The sequence below is a fragment of the Ursus maritimus genome, unplaced genomic scaffold (assembly GCF_017311325.1).
Source record: "Ursus maritimus isolate PB19 unplaced genomic scaffold, ASM1731132v1 scaffold_39, whole genome shotgun sequence".
Lineage (NCBI taxonomy): Eukaryota > Metazoa > Chordata > Mammalia > Carnivora > Ursidae > Ursus > Ursus maritimus.
Genome location: NW_024426541.1, coordinates 158,910 through 172,324, shown reverse-complemented (window position 1 = coordinate 172,324; position 13,415 = coordinate 158,910). Strand labels below are relative to the sequence as shown.

Genomic DNA, 13,415 nt, shown 5'->3' with positions numbered 1-13,415 from the left:
TTCTTAAATGTCAATTCAATTTTCCTATCTTTGATTATAAAATTTTAGCAAGGAGTACAAAAGCCCATGAATTAGTCTTAATATAATTCTGAGGATAACAAATACCAATGTTTTCTTTCTTCTTTCTTTCTTTCTTTCTTTCTTTCTTTCTTTCTTTCTTTCTTTCTTTCTTTCTTTCTTTCTTTCTTTCTTTCTTTCTTTCTTTCTTATGGTGGTGATAGTAATATAAAGTGTGCCCCAAATGGATAAAGATGAAAATGTCATGGCTCATTTCTGGACACTTTCTATCTTCCTCCCTAAACTGGTTATGGTAGATCATACTGTTCTATTAAGGGAAATCAACCAGTTTAAATTTTCACCATATGTATCTTTCATTGAAAAATCTAATGAATAAATAATAGTGAAGTGCTATTAAATGAGTCAAGCACCAAACATAATCCCATTTATTGCCATTTTTAGCTCTCACCAAGGCACTGAAAATAGGCATCAATCTATGCATGCTACAGCTAAGGAAATTAGGACTACAATAACTTAAATGACTTGTCTAAGATTTGCTTGATTTGTATTCAAAGAAAATTTAGTTGAACCCACACTATGAGGCAATTGCTCTCTGAATTGCACTACTAGATGGTAGTTATGTGATGAATGATGAAGCCAAGTAATATATCCCATTAGTTTGTTAGATATTTATATAAATTGGATTCACTCTAATTCATCTAACCGATAACCCTCTAAATATTTTGTGAATGTAAGAAACACATATACATTTCTTATTCAGTTCATTACAGATATCTGGTTAGAATGTGAAAGTTGAGGGGCGCCTGGGTGGCACAGCGGTTAAGCGTCTGCCTTCGGCTCAGGGCGTGATCCCGGCATTCTGGGATCGAGCCCCACATCAGGCTCCTCCACTATGAGCCTGCTTCTTCCTCTCCCACTCCCCCTGCTTGTGTTCCCTCTCTCGCTGGCTGTCTCTATCTCTGTCGAATAAATAAATAAAAAATCTTTAAAAAAAAAAAAAAAAAAGAATGTGAAAGTTGAGAAGACAATAAAAGCAGAGACAAGGTGGAGATGAAAGTTGTGAGAGTTTGGAAAGGGTGGTTTATACCATTGTGTAGCATCAAACTGAATGAAAAGAATGGATGGAATAAGGTTTGATCAGATGAGTGGGTAGAATGGAAGAACACAATTGATAGAAGAACAGAAAACAGATGTTTCAGGGAAGAAAAAGAAGACAGAAAACAGTAATTCAGTATGAAAGGAGTTTCTCTGTGTTTAATTCGGTGCTATTAATAGGAGTATTATGATTTAATGGAAGAAAACTGAAAAATTAGGCTATCATCTCGTAACTCATTAGTGGAAAAGTAATTATTTTAACCTCAGATTCTCTGGTCTCAAAAACTCACTTCAACTGCTTATGTCTCCTGCTTTTTCCAAGTAAGTCCACTCTTGTCCCACAATTTTTGCATGGCTGACTTTACCTCTTTGTTCCGAAGTGTGTAGATGAGGGGATTCAGCATGGGGGTAATAACGTTGTAGAGTACAGACACCACCTTGTCCACAGAAAATGTGGAGAAAGGACGAGCATAGATGAAAATACAGGGTCCAAAGAAGAGTGTTACCACCATGAGGTGGGAGCCACAGGTGGAGAGTGCCTTTCGCCTTCCCTCCTTGGAGCGAATCTTGACCAGGATAGTGGAGTAGGAAGAAACCAGCACCACAAAGGAGCTGGTAGAGATCAACCCACTGTTAGATACCATTAGCAATTCAATGACAAATGTGTCTGCACAGGCAAGTTTGATGACAGGCGGAACATCACAAAAGAAGTTGTCTACCTGGTTTGGTCCACAAAAAGGCAGACGGATAGTGAGAATCGTCTGGACAGTAGAGTGCACAAACCCTCCCATCCAGGAGGCAGCCACCAACAGGCAGCATAATCCTCGACTCATGATAGTGGTATAGTGCAGGGGGCGACAAATTGCAACATAGCGATCATAGGCCATCACTGTGAGCAGGAACATCTCAGCTGCCCCTACAAAATGCAGAAAGAAGAGCTGCACGATGCAGTGGTCATAGTGAATGAGCTTGTCATTATCAAGAAAGTCAGCCAGAAGCTTAGGGGTAGTTACTGTTGAATAACATAAGTCCAGAAAAGAGAGGTTGCCAAGAAGGAAATACATGGGTGATGAATTCAGATAGTTATCAGAGGCCACTGTGACCATGATGAGGACATTGCCTACCCATGTGGACACATAAAAGAAAAGAAATAGTACAAATAACCCTGCCTCAATAGATGGGGTCTGTGAGAAGCCCGCCAGGACAAAGTCTTTCACCACCTCTGTTTGGTTTTCATCCATTTGACCTGGCTCCTTGATCAAAGAAATCAAACAAGGGGCATTAGTAACATTGGAAGTGAATGAAATATTTCACACAAAATGCAAGAATCTTCCCGTTTCAAAGGAAATATTTCTCTCTAGGATATATTTCCTTGTTGATTAGCTGGAAGAAATTATTTTTTCCTTAGCTGATGTTGAATATATATTCTTCAGTAAGTTCAGTAAGTTCCCTTAACTTCAACTTGATGCATCTCTGTCTTCCATCAATCAATATTTTCCTTCTCTCTTCATTTTTACATCCAGTCTCAAGACCTAAGTTATATTTCCCTGAGATACTAGTTTTTTAATAAAAATTTTCAGGAAAAAATCTTGAAGGTAGAATTTTAAGATTCCATGGAATGGGCATTAGGATCTGTAGAGCTTTCCCTTGGATGGGAAATCGCCCTTTGTGGATGGTAGGCTGCTAGAGTAACCCTGTGCCCCTTCTCTATCACCATAACTCTTGTGGGGCTCTACCCTGAGCATATGGATGGAGGAAGGATCACATTCCACTTTGATCTTATTGCTAGTTCATTGATCCTTACCTACGTTTCCCGAATGTCTACCCATCTAGAATACATTTCTGTCCAGCTTATTGTGTATAATATTTTTCTCATCTTTAGTACTAGCTATGGACATATGGGCACAGATTATTCTCTTAATGATAAAAGAATGATAAAAGGATTATTTATACATTCAGGCGACTCCTTTTATCCTATCAAATTGAGAAAAAGAAATTATTTCTCTGAGATAAAAGAATTAACATTCCAGGGAGTATATGCGTGTTTGTATTTTTTATGCATTCATATGAACAATGGCTGAAAGGTGCTACTGTATGAGATGAAATAGGTGATAGTCCCATGAGGAATGTGGGGGCTCATGATATCTGCTGTTGACTCAAATTCTGCAGTTCTACAATGCACAGAGCAATATTTTTAGCAATTAAGAGACATAATAATTTAAAGTTTAAATACTGGCAAATTTTCTTTATCTCACCATAGTTTATGCCTCCTCTGTAGACTGAATATATTTAGGCAATTCAACAAGTATACAAGTTTTAAAAAAGGAAATTAATTTTAATCTATATAAAGTTCAGTTTAAATAAAACAAAATTTACATATATCAATAGAAATGTGTTCTCTAACAATTGTAAATAACAAGAAATAATATGAAGAAAAATCCCAAAATGTAAATATTATTTTGTTAAAATGTTTGCAAAAAGATTCATTAACCTGAGGAAATGAATATGTAATAAAGGGAAAAAGGCACCAAACTACATTTAAAATATGACAAAATCTATATACCCAGAAAAGCATAACTATAATCAACTAATTAAAGGTCAAGGCAACAATCGTCATAAATGTCGACTTTTACAATCGGGACTTTCTTTTTACTTACTGATAGCTTCGAATTTGCTACAGTGAACTCTTGTATTTATGATAAATACTTGAACTTCCTGTGACATTGTGTGGTTATGCATATCCACAGGTCCTAGGACTATTTTACTTTTATATGAAAAATTTGATACTTGGAATTTGCTCTTTTTCTGCCACTTATTATTAATTTACAGTTAGTAAATTTCAGCTAAAAATTCCCCTTAATTATAATCCATGTAGCTTTTTTTGACTGTAATAGTTGTTTATGCATACATCAAACCTCAGATTTATGAAAAAAAGTTTTCAGTAATGGATTTGGTTTGCAAGAAGTGTTTTACTGTTTACTATCTAATATTTTAAGAAGTTTTTCTGATTATAAAAATAATCATTGCTTTTGGTGAATTTAGAAACATGAAAAACATGAAGAAAACAATCATCCAACACCAAAACGGAGACACTGTTAACTTTAACTAGTCATATGTTCTTAAAACCGTTGTTAAATGCATTGCTTAATTTATATAATTGATAATGCTGTTATATATGCAATGTGATATATTACTGAAAAATACCATAATTACCATTAAATACTGATTTAAGAAGTGGGTACAGATGACAGGAGCATGAAAAAGGCTTTCAGTATAATGGATCTTCGGTCTGATTACACACTTGTCTGTAGATTCTTAGGTCCTGCAATCACACATGTCTGGCATGCTAACAAAACAGAGCCATCCTAGACACTATAGAACCAAGACTATAAATAAATTCTATGGAACCCCCTGGTTGCACTGGCCATTGTTAGGAAATTTTGATGTTAAGGGATTTAGGGATTCAGATACTTCAGTCAAATCACAAAGGGAATCATTAAAAAATGTAATCACAACCTTTTGCCAGAAATCATGGAACACAGAAATATGTGTGTTTGGGGGTAACAGTGGGGTGTGAGGGTAAAAGCCAATGGACAGGAAAGAGAAGAAAAGAGAAAAAAGATATGATAGTTGGAATAATGGGTTATATTGGGAATTAAGTGTTCCCCACACCGAAGCATTCCAGTTGATAAGAGGATAATGAAACATTAAGCAAAGTTTGGCTGCAGGTGCCTTGCCCAAAACAGTACACCTTTGCTTTCATGACTTTCTCCATATGGAGCGCCTTCTCTAATCAGAATTTTCGACTTCAGATTTTATTTTTCCAAATTATGGGAACATGTAAAAGCAAAAAGCTCTCCTTTCTTTCACTGCCACCTCTATACCACTGTGCAGGGTGGGAAGAAAGGAAGAGAAGAGATTCATGGATGTTCTTCCATGTAATATGTGTAGCTCTAACTCCTTTTTAGCTGATACATGATACTTTTACAACATGGGTATGCTATAATGAAGTACTCTATTGATAGCATGTAGCTTATCTATTCTTTTATTATTCTTACCAATAGTGCTGTATTAAACAATGTTGAATTTTGAATTTTGTTCATAGCCCTTTAGATATTTATTATTTATAAGGAATAGAGGCCTAAAAGTGAAATTTCTTTTTTTTAATGATGTTTTATTATATTATGTTAGTCACCATACAGTACATCCCCAGTTTCCGATGTAAGGCTCGATGGTTCATTAGTTGTGTATAACACCCAGTGCACCATGCAATACGTGCCCTCCTTACTACCCATCACCGGTCTATCCCATTCCCCCACCCTCCTCCCCTCTGAGGCCCTCAGTTTGTTTCTCATAGTCCAAAGTCTCTTATGATTGGGGGGGTAATCAGAAGGGGGAATGAATCATAAAAGTGAAATTTCTGAGGCAGGTGTTGGCAGAATAGTTTTTCTCCCAAAGTAGCAATGCTGCCTTATGCTCCCATGAGTAATATACATGGCACTAGTTTCACACTCTTTTCAACACTGGATAATATCAGCCATTATTGTTGTTTAATTTTAATTTTAAAATGCGAGGGGTAAAAATGATACGTTATCTTACTTTGCATTTGCCTTATCGCAGTGTGAATGAACATTTTTTTAAGATTTTTATTAGTTACGTATTCTGAAGATTTCATGTTTTTGTTGACACTTTACATACTGAGTATTTATGTTTTCGTTTTTAATATACATAAGCTTTCTAGATTTCAAAGATATTGCATGATGCAAATGTTTGAAATATTTACTTTTAGTGTAAATTTACAATCAGTTGAATTTTTACTTACGTAAAATTCCAACCAAATGGAGAAATAGAACATCAAAGATGTCATGCCACCGTCAGTCAGTAATCCCTACAGTTAACTTTTTTTTACTTCTATCACCTTTGATTAATTTTGAATTTCATCTAAATGGGATTATATGACACATGTGCTCTCTATATTTGATTACTTGACACTATGTGAAATTTATCCAAACCATTATGTGTATCAGTATTTGTATATTTTCATTGCCAATGAGATGTATTATTGCTTCCATTCTATGAACATACCATAATTTACTTACACATGAGGCTGTTGGACTTTTGGGTGCTTTCTCATTTTTGGAAGATAACAAATACAACTGTTATGAGCACTCCTATACATGTTTATTAAAGGGTGTTGTTGGATGTTATATTAAGTAGGACTTTTTAAATCCTAGAGTAGATACAGATTTAATATCAGAAACTGTCAGACGTTCTTCAGATGTGGTTGTACTAATTTACAATCTCCCAGCATTGTAAGAGAGTTTCTGTGGCTCCACATCCTCTTCAACACTTGTGTTTATCCATCTTTAAAAAATAAATATTTTAGAGGCTCCAGGGTGTGTAGTCAGATAAGCATCCAGCTCTTGGATTTGGCTCGGGTCATGATCTGGGGGTCATGAGATTGAGCCCCATGTGGGTCTGCTTAAAACTCTCTTTCTCTATCCCTCTCCCTCTTATGTACTGTCTTTCCCTCTCTCGGTCTCTCTAAAATAAATAGATCTTTAAGAAATACATATATATTTTAGCTATTCTGCTGGGTGTGTATCTGTGCTTTAATTTACATATTCCTGATAAGTAATGATAGTGAACACATTTTTCATGTGGAAATGTTTTTTATGGTCAAAATTTTTATTAAAATTCTTTATTTGAATATAATTGGCATACAATGTTACATTAGTTTCAGGTGTATGGTGTCATGATTCATCTAGTCTGTATGTTGTGCTAGGCTCACCACAAGTATAGCTACTGTCTGTCACCATACAATGCTATTGTAATACCATTGACTGTTTTCCCTATGCTATTCCTTCCATCCCCATGACTTATTCATTCCATAACTGGAAGCCTGTGTCTCCCATTCCCCATTCATCCACTTTGCCCATCCCCCCCATCCTCCTCCCCTCTGGCAACTGTGTTTGCTCTCTCTATTTATGGCTCTGTTTCTGCCTCTTGTTGGAAATCTTTTTCATGAAGTATCCATTGAAATTGTTTGCTCAGTTGTTAGTTGGATCATGTGTATTATTTTATTGACTTATACAAGTTTTCTTGTATAATGTATAATAAAATCCTTAGTTGGATATACGTTTGCAATGATCTAATCTTTTCGATGATTTACCTTTTCACTTTCTTAGTGTTGTATTTTAGTAAACAAGTTCTTTAATGATGTCAAGGTTTTTTTATACATGGTTAAAATAATTTCTGTTTTAAGAAATCATCTCTCTGAAGGTCATGAAAATATTCTCTTATAAACTAGATGCCTAAATATCTTAGCTTTCACATTTGGGAATATAATCTGTTTTAAATTAAATTTTGTGTGTGGTGTGAGGTAGGGCATCAAATTTTGTTTTCTTTATGAATGTTCAGTTGACCTAAAATCATTTATTAAAAGACTGTTAATATCCCATTGGATTGTGATAGAGGCTATGTGATAAATAACATGAGTGTAAAGTATTGGCCTCCATTTCAATCTGTTGCATTATATTTCTGTTCTTTTGCTAATAAGTACTGTCCTAATCATGCTAGACTTATATGAAATCTTGATAGCTGATAATGTAAATTTTACCCCTTTGTTCTATCATGTTGCTTTGTGTATTCTTGGTCCTATGCATTTTCACCAACATTTTAGAATCAACATCTCAATTTCTTTAAACATACTTATGAGGATATTGATTTAGATTTTAATGTACCAATAGATTAGTTTGGGGACAATTGCCATATAACATTGAGTTTTGTGATACATGAACATGATAAATCTCTTCACTTAGTTTCTCTGAGTTATGTGTTTTAGTATCAAGAGGAAAGGTCTTGTATCATTTTTGGTTAGATTTTTTTTTATCTTTGTGACATTTTTGAAGTATTGTGAATTTTTTTCCTTTAATTTTATTTTCTAGTTTGGTTGTAGCAACTTTGCTGAATTCGCATAGCATAGACATTACATTGAATCTGTAGTTCACTGTTAGCAGTGTGGACATCTTAAACAATATTAAGTCTTCCAATAAATATTTACATTTATTCATGTCTATATTTATTTAATCAATGTTGATAGTTTTCAGTGTTCAAGTCTTTCACCTCCTTGGTTAGATATATTCCTAAGTACTTTTTTGATGCTATTGTAAATGAAATTGATTTTTATTATTATTTTTTTATTATGTTCAGTTAGCCAACATATAGTACAGCATTAGTTTTTGATGTAGTGTTCAACGATTCATTAATTATGTATAACACCCCATGCTCATCACAGTATGTGCCCTCCTTAATGCCCATCACCCAGCTACTGCATTGCCCCATGGTCCTCCCTTCTGTAACCCTAAGTTTGTTTCCCGGAGTCCAGATTCTCTCATGGTTTGTTTCCTCTCTGATTTCTTCCCATTCAGTTTTCCCTCCCTTCCTCTATGATCCTCTGTGCTATTCCTTATGTTCCATGTATGAGTAAAACCATATGATAATTGTTTGAAATTGATTTCTTAATTTCCCTTTTGGACTCTTTATTGTTAGTATATAGAAATGCGGGTGATTTTTCTTTATAGTTTTTATTGAAGTTCCCGTTAGTTAACACACAATGTAATATTAGTTTCAGGTGTAAAATTTAGTGTTTCCACACTTTCATACATCACCCAGTACTTACCACAAGTGTAACTGATTTTTGTATGTTGGTTTTTTGTCCTGCAACTTTGCCGAATTTATTTTTTAGTTCTAAAAATGCTTTTGATGGTATCTTTATGATTTTCTACATATAAGATCATGTAATCTACAAACATAATTTTATTTCTTCCTTTCCTATATAGATACCTTTTATCTCTCCTTCTTGCGTAATTGCTTTGGATTGTACTTCCAATATTATGTTGAATAAAAGTAGTGGGAATGGGCATTTTTGCCTTATTCCTGATCTAGAGGAAAAGCTTTTAGTGTTTCTTCACTGTAATGTTAGCTATGGCTTTTCATAAATGTTATGTTGAGGTACTTTGCTTCTTCTATTCCTATGCCTTGTTTTTGTTTTTAATTTAATTAAATTTAATTTAATCCCCATCACATTTATTTTATAACTGGAAGTTTTCTACCTCTTAATCTCCTTCATCTATTTCACCTATCCTCCCACTGTGCAGTCATTAGTTTGTTCTCTGTATTTAAGAGTCTTTTTTTGGTCCATTTCTGTGGTTTTTAAGGTTTCATGTATAAGTGACATCATATGGTATTTGTCTTTGTCTGGCTTATTTCACTTAGCATAATACCTTCTGTGTCCATCCATGTTGTCACAAATGGTGATATTTCATTCCTTTTTATGGCTGAGTAGTATTGTTTTATATATATAAATATATGTTCATTCATCTATTGATAGATACGTGGGTTACTTCCATATCTTGGCTATTGTAAAGAATACTGAAGTGAATGTCAGAGTACCTGTATCTTTTCAAATTCGTGTTTTTGTTTTCTTTGGGTAAATACCCAGAAGTGGAATTACTGGATCATATGGTAGTTCTGTTTTTAATTTTGTGAGGAAACTCCATGCTGTTTTCCATAGTAGCTGCACCGATTTACATTCCCGCCAACAGTGCATGAGAGCTCCCTTTTCTCCATATCTTCTCCAACACTTGTTATTCTTGTCTTTTTTATACTAGTCATTACAGCAAGAGTGAGGTGGTATCTCACTGTGGTTTTGATTTGCAGTTCACTGATGAGTAGTGATGTTGACCATCTTCTCCTGTGTCTTCTGGCCCTCTGTATGTCTTCTCTGGGGAAATGTTTATTCAAGTTCTCTGCCTCTTTATTGTTTTGTTATTGTTTGTTATTGAGTGGTGTGTGTTCTTTACATATTCTGGATATCAACACCTAATTAGATATATTTTTTTACAAATATCTTCTTCAGTTCTGGAGCTTGTCTTGTCATTTTGTTGGTGGTTTTCTTCACTGTACAGCAGTGCTTCAATTTGAGGTAGTCCCATTTTTTTTTTAATTTTTGCTTTTGTTACCCTGGCCTGAGAAGACAGATCTAAAAAATCTTTTGCTAAGACTGATGTCAAAGAGCATAATGCCTATGTTTTCTTTTTTTTATGGTTTCAGGGCTTTCCTTTAAGTCTTTAGTGCTTTGGAGTTTATTTTTGTATATGCTGTAAGTGGTTCAATTTTCTTCTTTGGCATGTAGCTGTCTAGTTTTCTTAACACTATTTATTGAAGACTTTATTTTTCCAATTGTATGTTCTTTCCTCCTTCTGGGTGCTCTGTTCTGTTCCTTTGATGTATGTGTCTATTTTTGTGCCAGTACCATACTGTTTAATTACTACATCTTTGTAGTTTATCTTGAAATTTGGGATTATGATATCTCCAGCTTCGTTCTTTATCAAGATTGTTTGGCTCTTCAGAGTCTTTCATGGTTCCTTACAAATTTTAGTTTTATTCTAGTTTTTCTGAAAAATTCCACTGGTATTTTGATAGGGATTGCATTGAATCTGTGGATTGTGTTGGATAGTATGGACACTTTAACAATATTATTCTTCTAATCCATGAACCCAATATATCTTTCCATTTATTTGTGTCATCTTCCGTATCTTTCATCAGCGCCTTAGTTTTCAGAGTACAGGTGTTTCAACTCCTTGGGTAAAGTTATTCCTAAATATTTTATTCTTTTTGATTTTCAGTTTTAAGTGGGGGTTATGTTTTTAATTTTTTTTCTGATAGGTTGTTATCAGGGTACAGAAACACAACAGACTTCTGTGTATTAATGTTGTATCCTGCAACACTGTTGCATTCATTTATTAGTTCTAATAAGTTTTTGGTGGAGTCTTTAGGGTTTTCTGTATAGAGTATTATGCCATCTACAGTGACAGCTTTACTACTTTCCAATTTGGATGTCTTTTATTTATTTTTCTTCCCTAATTGCTGTGACTAGGTTTTTCAATACTGTGTTGAACAGAGTGGTGAGAGTGGATATCCTTATCTTATTCCCGATCTTAGAGGAAAAGCTGAACTGTTGTGTATGATATTACCTGTAGGTTTGTCATGTGTGGCCTTCTTATATGTTAAGGTATGTTCCCTCTTGTTAGTTTTTATTTTAAATGGATGTCAAATTTTGTCAAATGCCTTTTCTGCATTTATTGGGGTGATCGTATGATTTGTATCCTTCATTTTGCTAATGTGGGGTATCATGTTGATTGATTTGCAGATCTTAAGCTTTCTTTGTGTCCATGGAATGAATCCCACTTTGTCATGGTGTATGATCCTTTTAATATATTGTTGAATGTGTTTTATTAGTATTTTGTTGAGAATTTTTGCATCTGTGTTCATCAGTGATAATGGCCTGTATTTTTCTTTTTCTTTTTGAAGTGTCTTTGTTTCTTTTTCATATCAGGATAATGTTGACCTTGTAAAATAGCTTTAGAAATGTTAATTCTGCTTACTTTTTAGGAATAATTTGAGGAGGATAAATATTAACTCTTCTTTAAATGTTTGATAGAATTCACCTGTGAGGCAATATTAACCTGAACTTTTCTTTGTTGAGAATCTTTCGATTTTGATTCAGTTTCATTACTAGTAATCAGATGATGCAGATTTTCTATTTCTTCATAATTAAGTCTTGAAAGATTGTTTCTAGGAATTTATCCATTTATAGATTCTCTAATTTGTTGGCATATAATTGTTTACAGTATTCTCTGATGATCCTTTGTATTTCTCTGGAATCATTTGCAATTTTTTCTTTCATTTCCGATTTTTTTTCCTTGGTGGGCTTGGCTAAGATTTTGTTGATTATGTTTATTTTTTCCAACACCCAGATTATAATTTCATTGACCTTTCTATTATTTTTTAATTCTCTATTTCATTTATTTCTGCTCTGATATGTATTATTTTCTTCCTTTTACTGATTTGGGTCTTTATTCTTTTTCTAGGTTTTTTTTTTTAATTTTAAAGTTAGAATTTTTATTTGAGATTCGTTCTTATTTCTTGCAGTAGACCCGTGTCACTATTAATTTCCCTCTTAAAACAGCCTTTCCCATGTCCCAAACATTTTGGACTATTGTATTTCCATTTTTATTTAATTTCCTTTTTGATTTCTCACAGTGCTATTGGTTGTTACATAGGACATTTGTTCTCCACATTCTGTTTTTTTTCCTGTTTTCTTGTAATTTATTTCTAGTTGCATACTCTTGTGGTCAGAAAAGATGCTTAATATGATTTAAGTGTTCTTAAATTTATTGAGACTTGTTTTGTTTTACTCTCTACAGTTATTGTTTCACTGTCTACTTCTCCCATTATGTCTGTTAATATTTGCTTTATATATTTAGGTGCTCTTGTGTTGTGTTTACAACTATTACATCCTCTTGTTAGATTGATTCTTTTGTCATTATGTTATGTCCTTTTTTGTCTCTTTTCATAGTTTTTGTTTTAAAGTCTATTTTATCTGATATAAGTATTGCTATCCAGCTTTCTTTTTATTCCCATTTGCATGGTAGTCTTTTTCCATCTCTTCACTTTCAGTCTATGAATGTCTTTAGAGTTGAAGTAAGTCTCTTATAGGCAGCATATAGATTAGTCTTATTTTTTTATCCATTCAGTCCCCCATGTCTTTCGATTGGAGAATTTAGTACATTTCCATGTAAAGTAACTGGTGATAGCCATGTACTTACTGCCATTTTGTTATTTGTGTTCTGGCTGTTTTTGTATTGTAGTTCCTCTGTGTTCCTTTTTTCTTCTCTTTCTCTCTTCCCTTGTAGTTTGTTGTTTTTAGTACTATATTTATTCCTTTTTCTTTTGTGTATTTGGTATAAGTTTTTCCTTTGTAGTTACTGTAAGGTTCATATATAACATCTTATGTATATAAGTGTCTTGTAAGTTAATTTTGAAAACATTTCAAAGCTTTATATTTTTACTCCCCACCCACATTTTATTTTGTCGATGATGCATTTATCATTCATTGTTTTATATATATTTTTAACTAGTTGTATTTTTAATAAATTTTACTACTTTTGTTTTTTTGCCCTTCATACTAAATTTATCAGTGATTGATCCACACGTTATTATTTATTTACTGTTTCCAGTCAGATTTTTACTCCATATGTTTTTCATATTATTAATTAATGCTTTTTATTTTTAGCTTAGAGAAGTCCCTTTAACATTTCTTGTAAAACTGATTTATTGGTGATGAACTCCTTTAGCTTTAGTTTATCTGGAAAACTCTTAATCTCTCTTTCAATTCTTTTTTTTTAAATTTTTTAAAAATATTTTTTATTATATTATGTTAGTCACCATACAGTACA

The 13,415-nt window shown here is 33.5% G+C and overlaps 1 protein-coding gene across 1 annotated transcript; it reads right to left on the bottom strand.

Annotated features, from left to right (window-relative positions):
* Window positions 1–1,018: 1,018 nt before the first annotated feature.
* On the bottom strand, window positions 1,019–2,354 carry LOC103656612 (olfactory receptor 4Q2). The gene has a single exon (XM_008684018.1). The coding sequence runs from the start codon at window positions 2,352–2,354 to the stop codon at window positions 1,413–1,415; it is 942 nt and encodes a 313-aa protein (XP_008682240.1). The 3' UTR covers window positions 1,019–1,412.
* Between the last annotated feature and the right edge of the window lie 11,061 nt (window positions 2,355–13,415).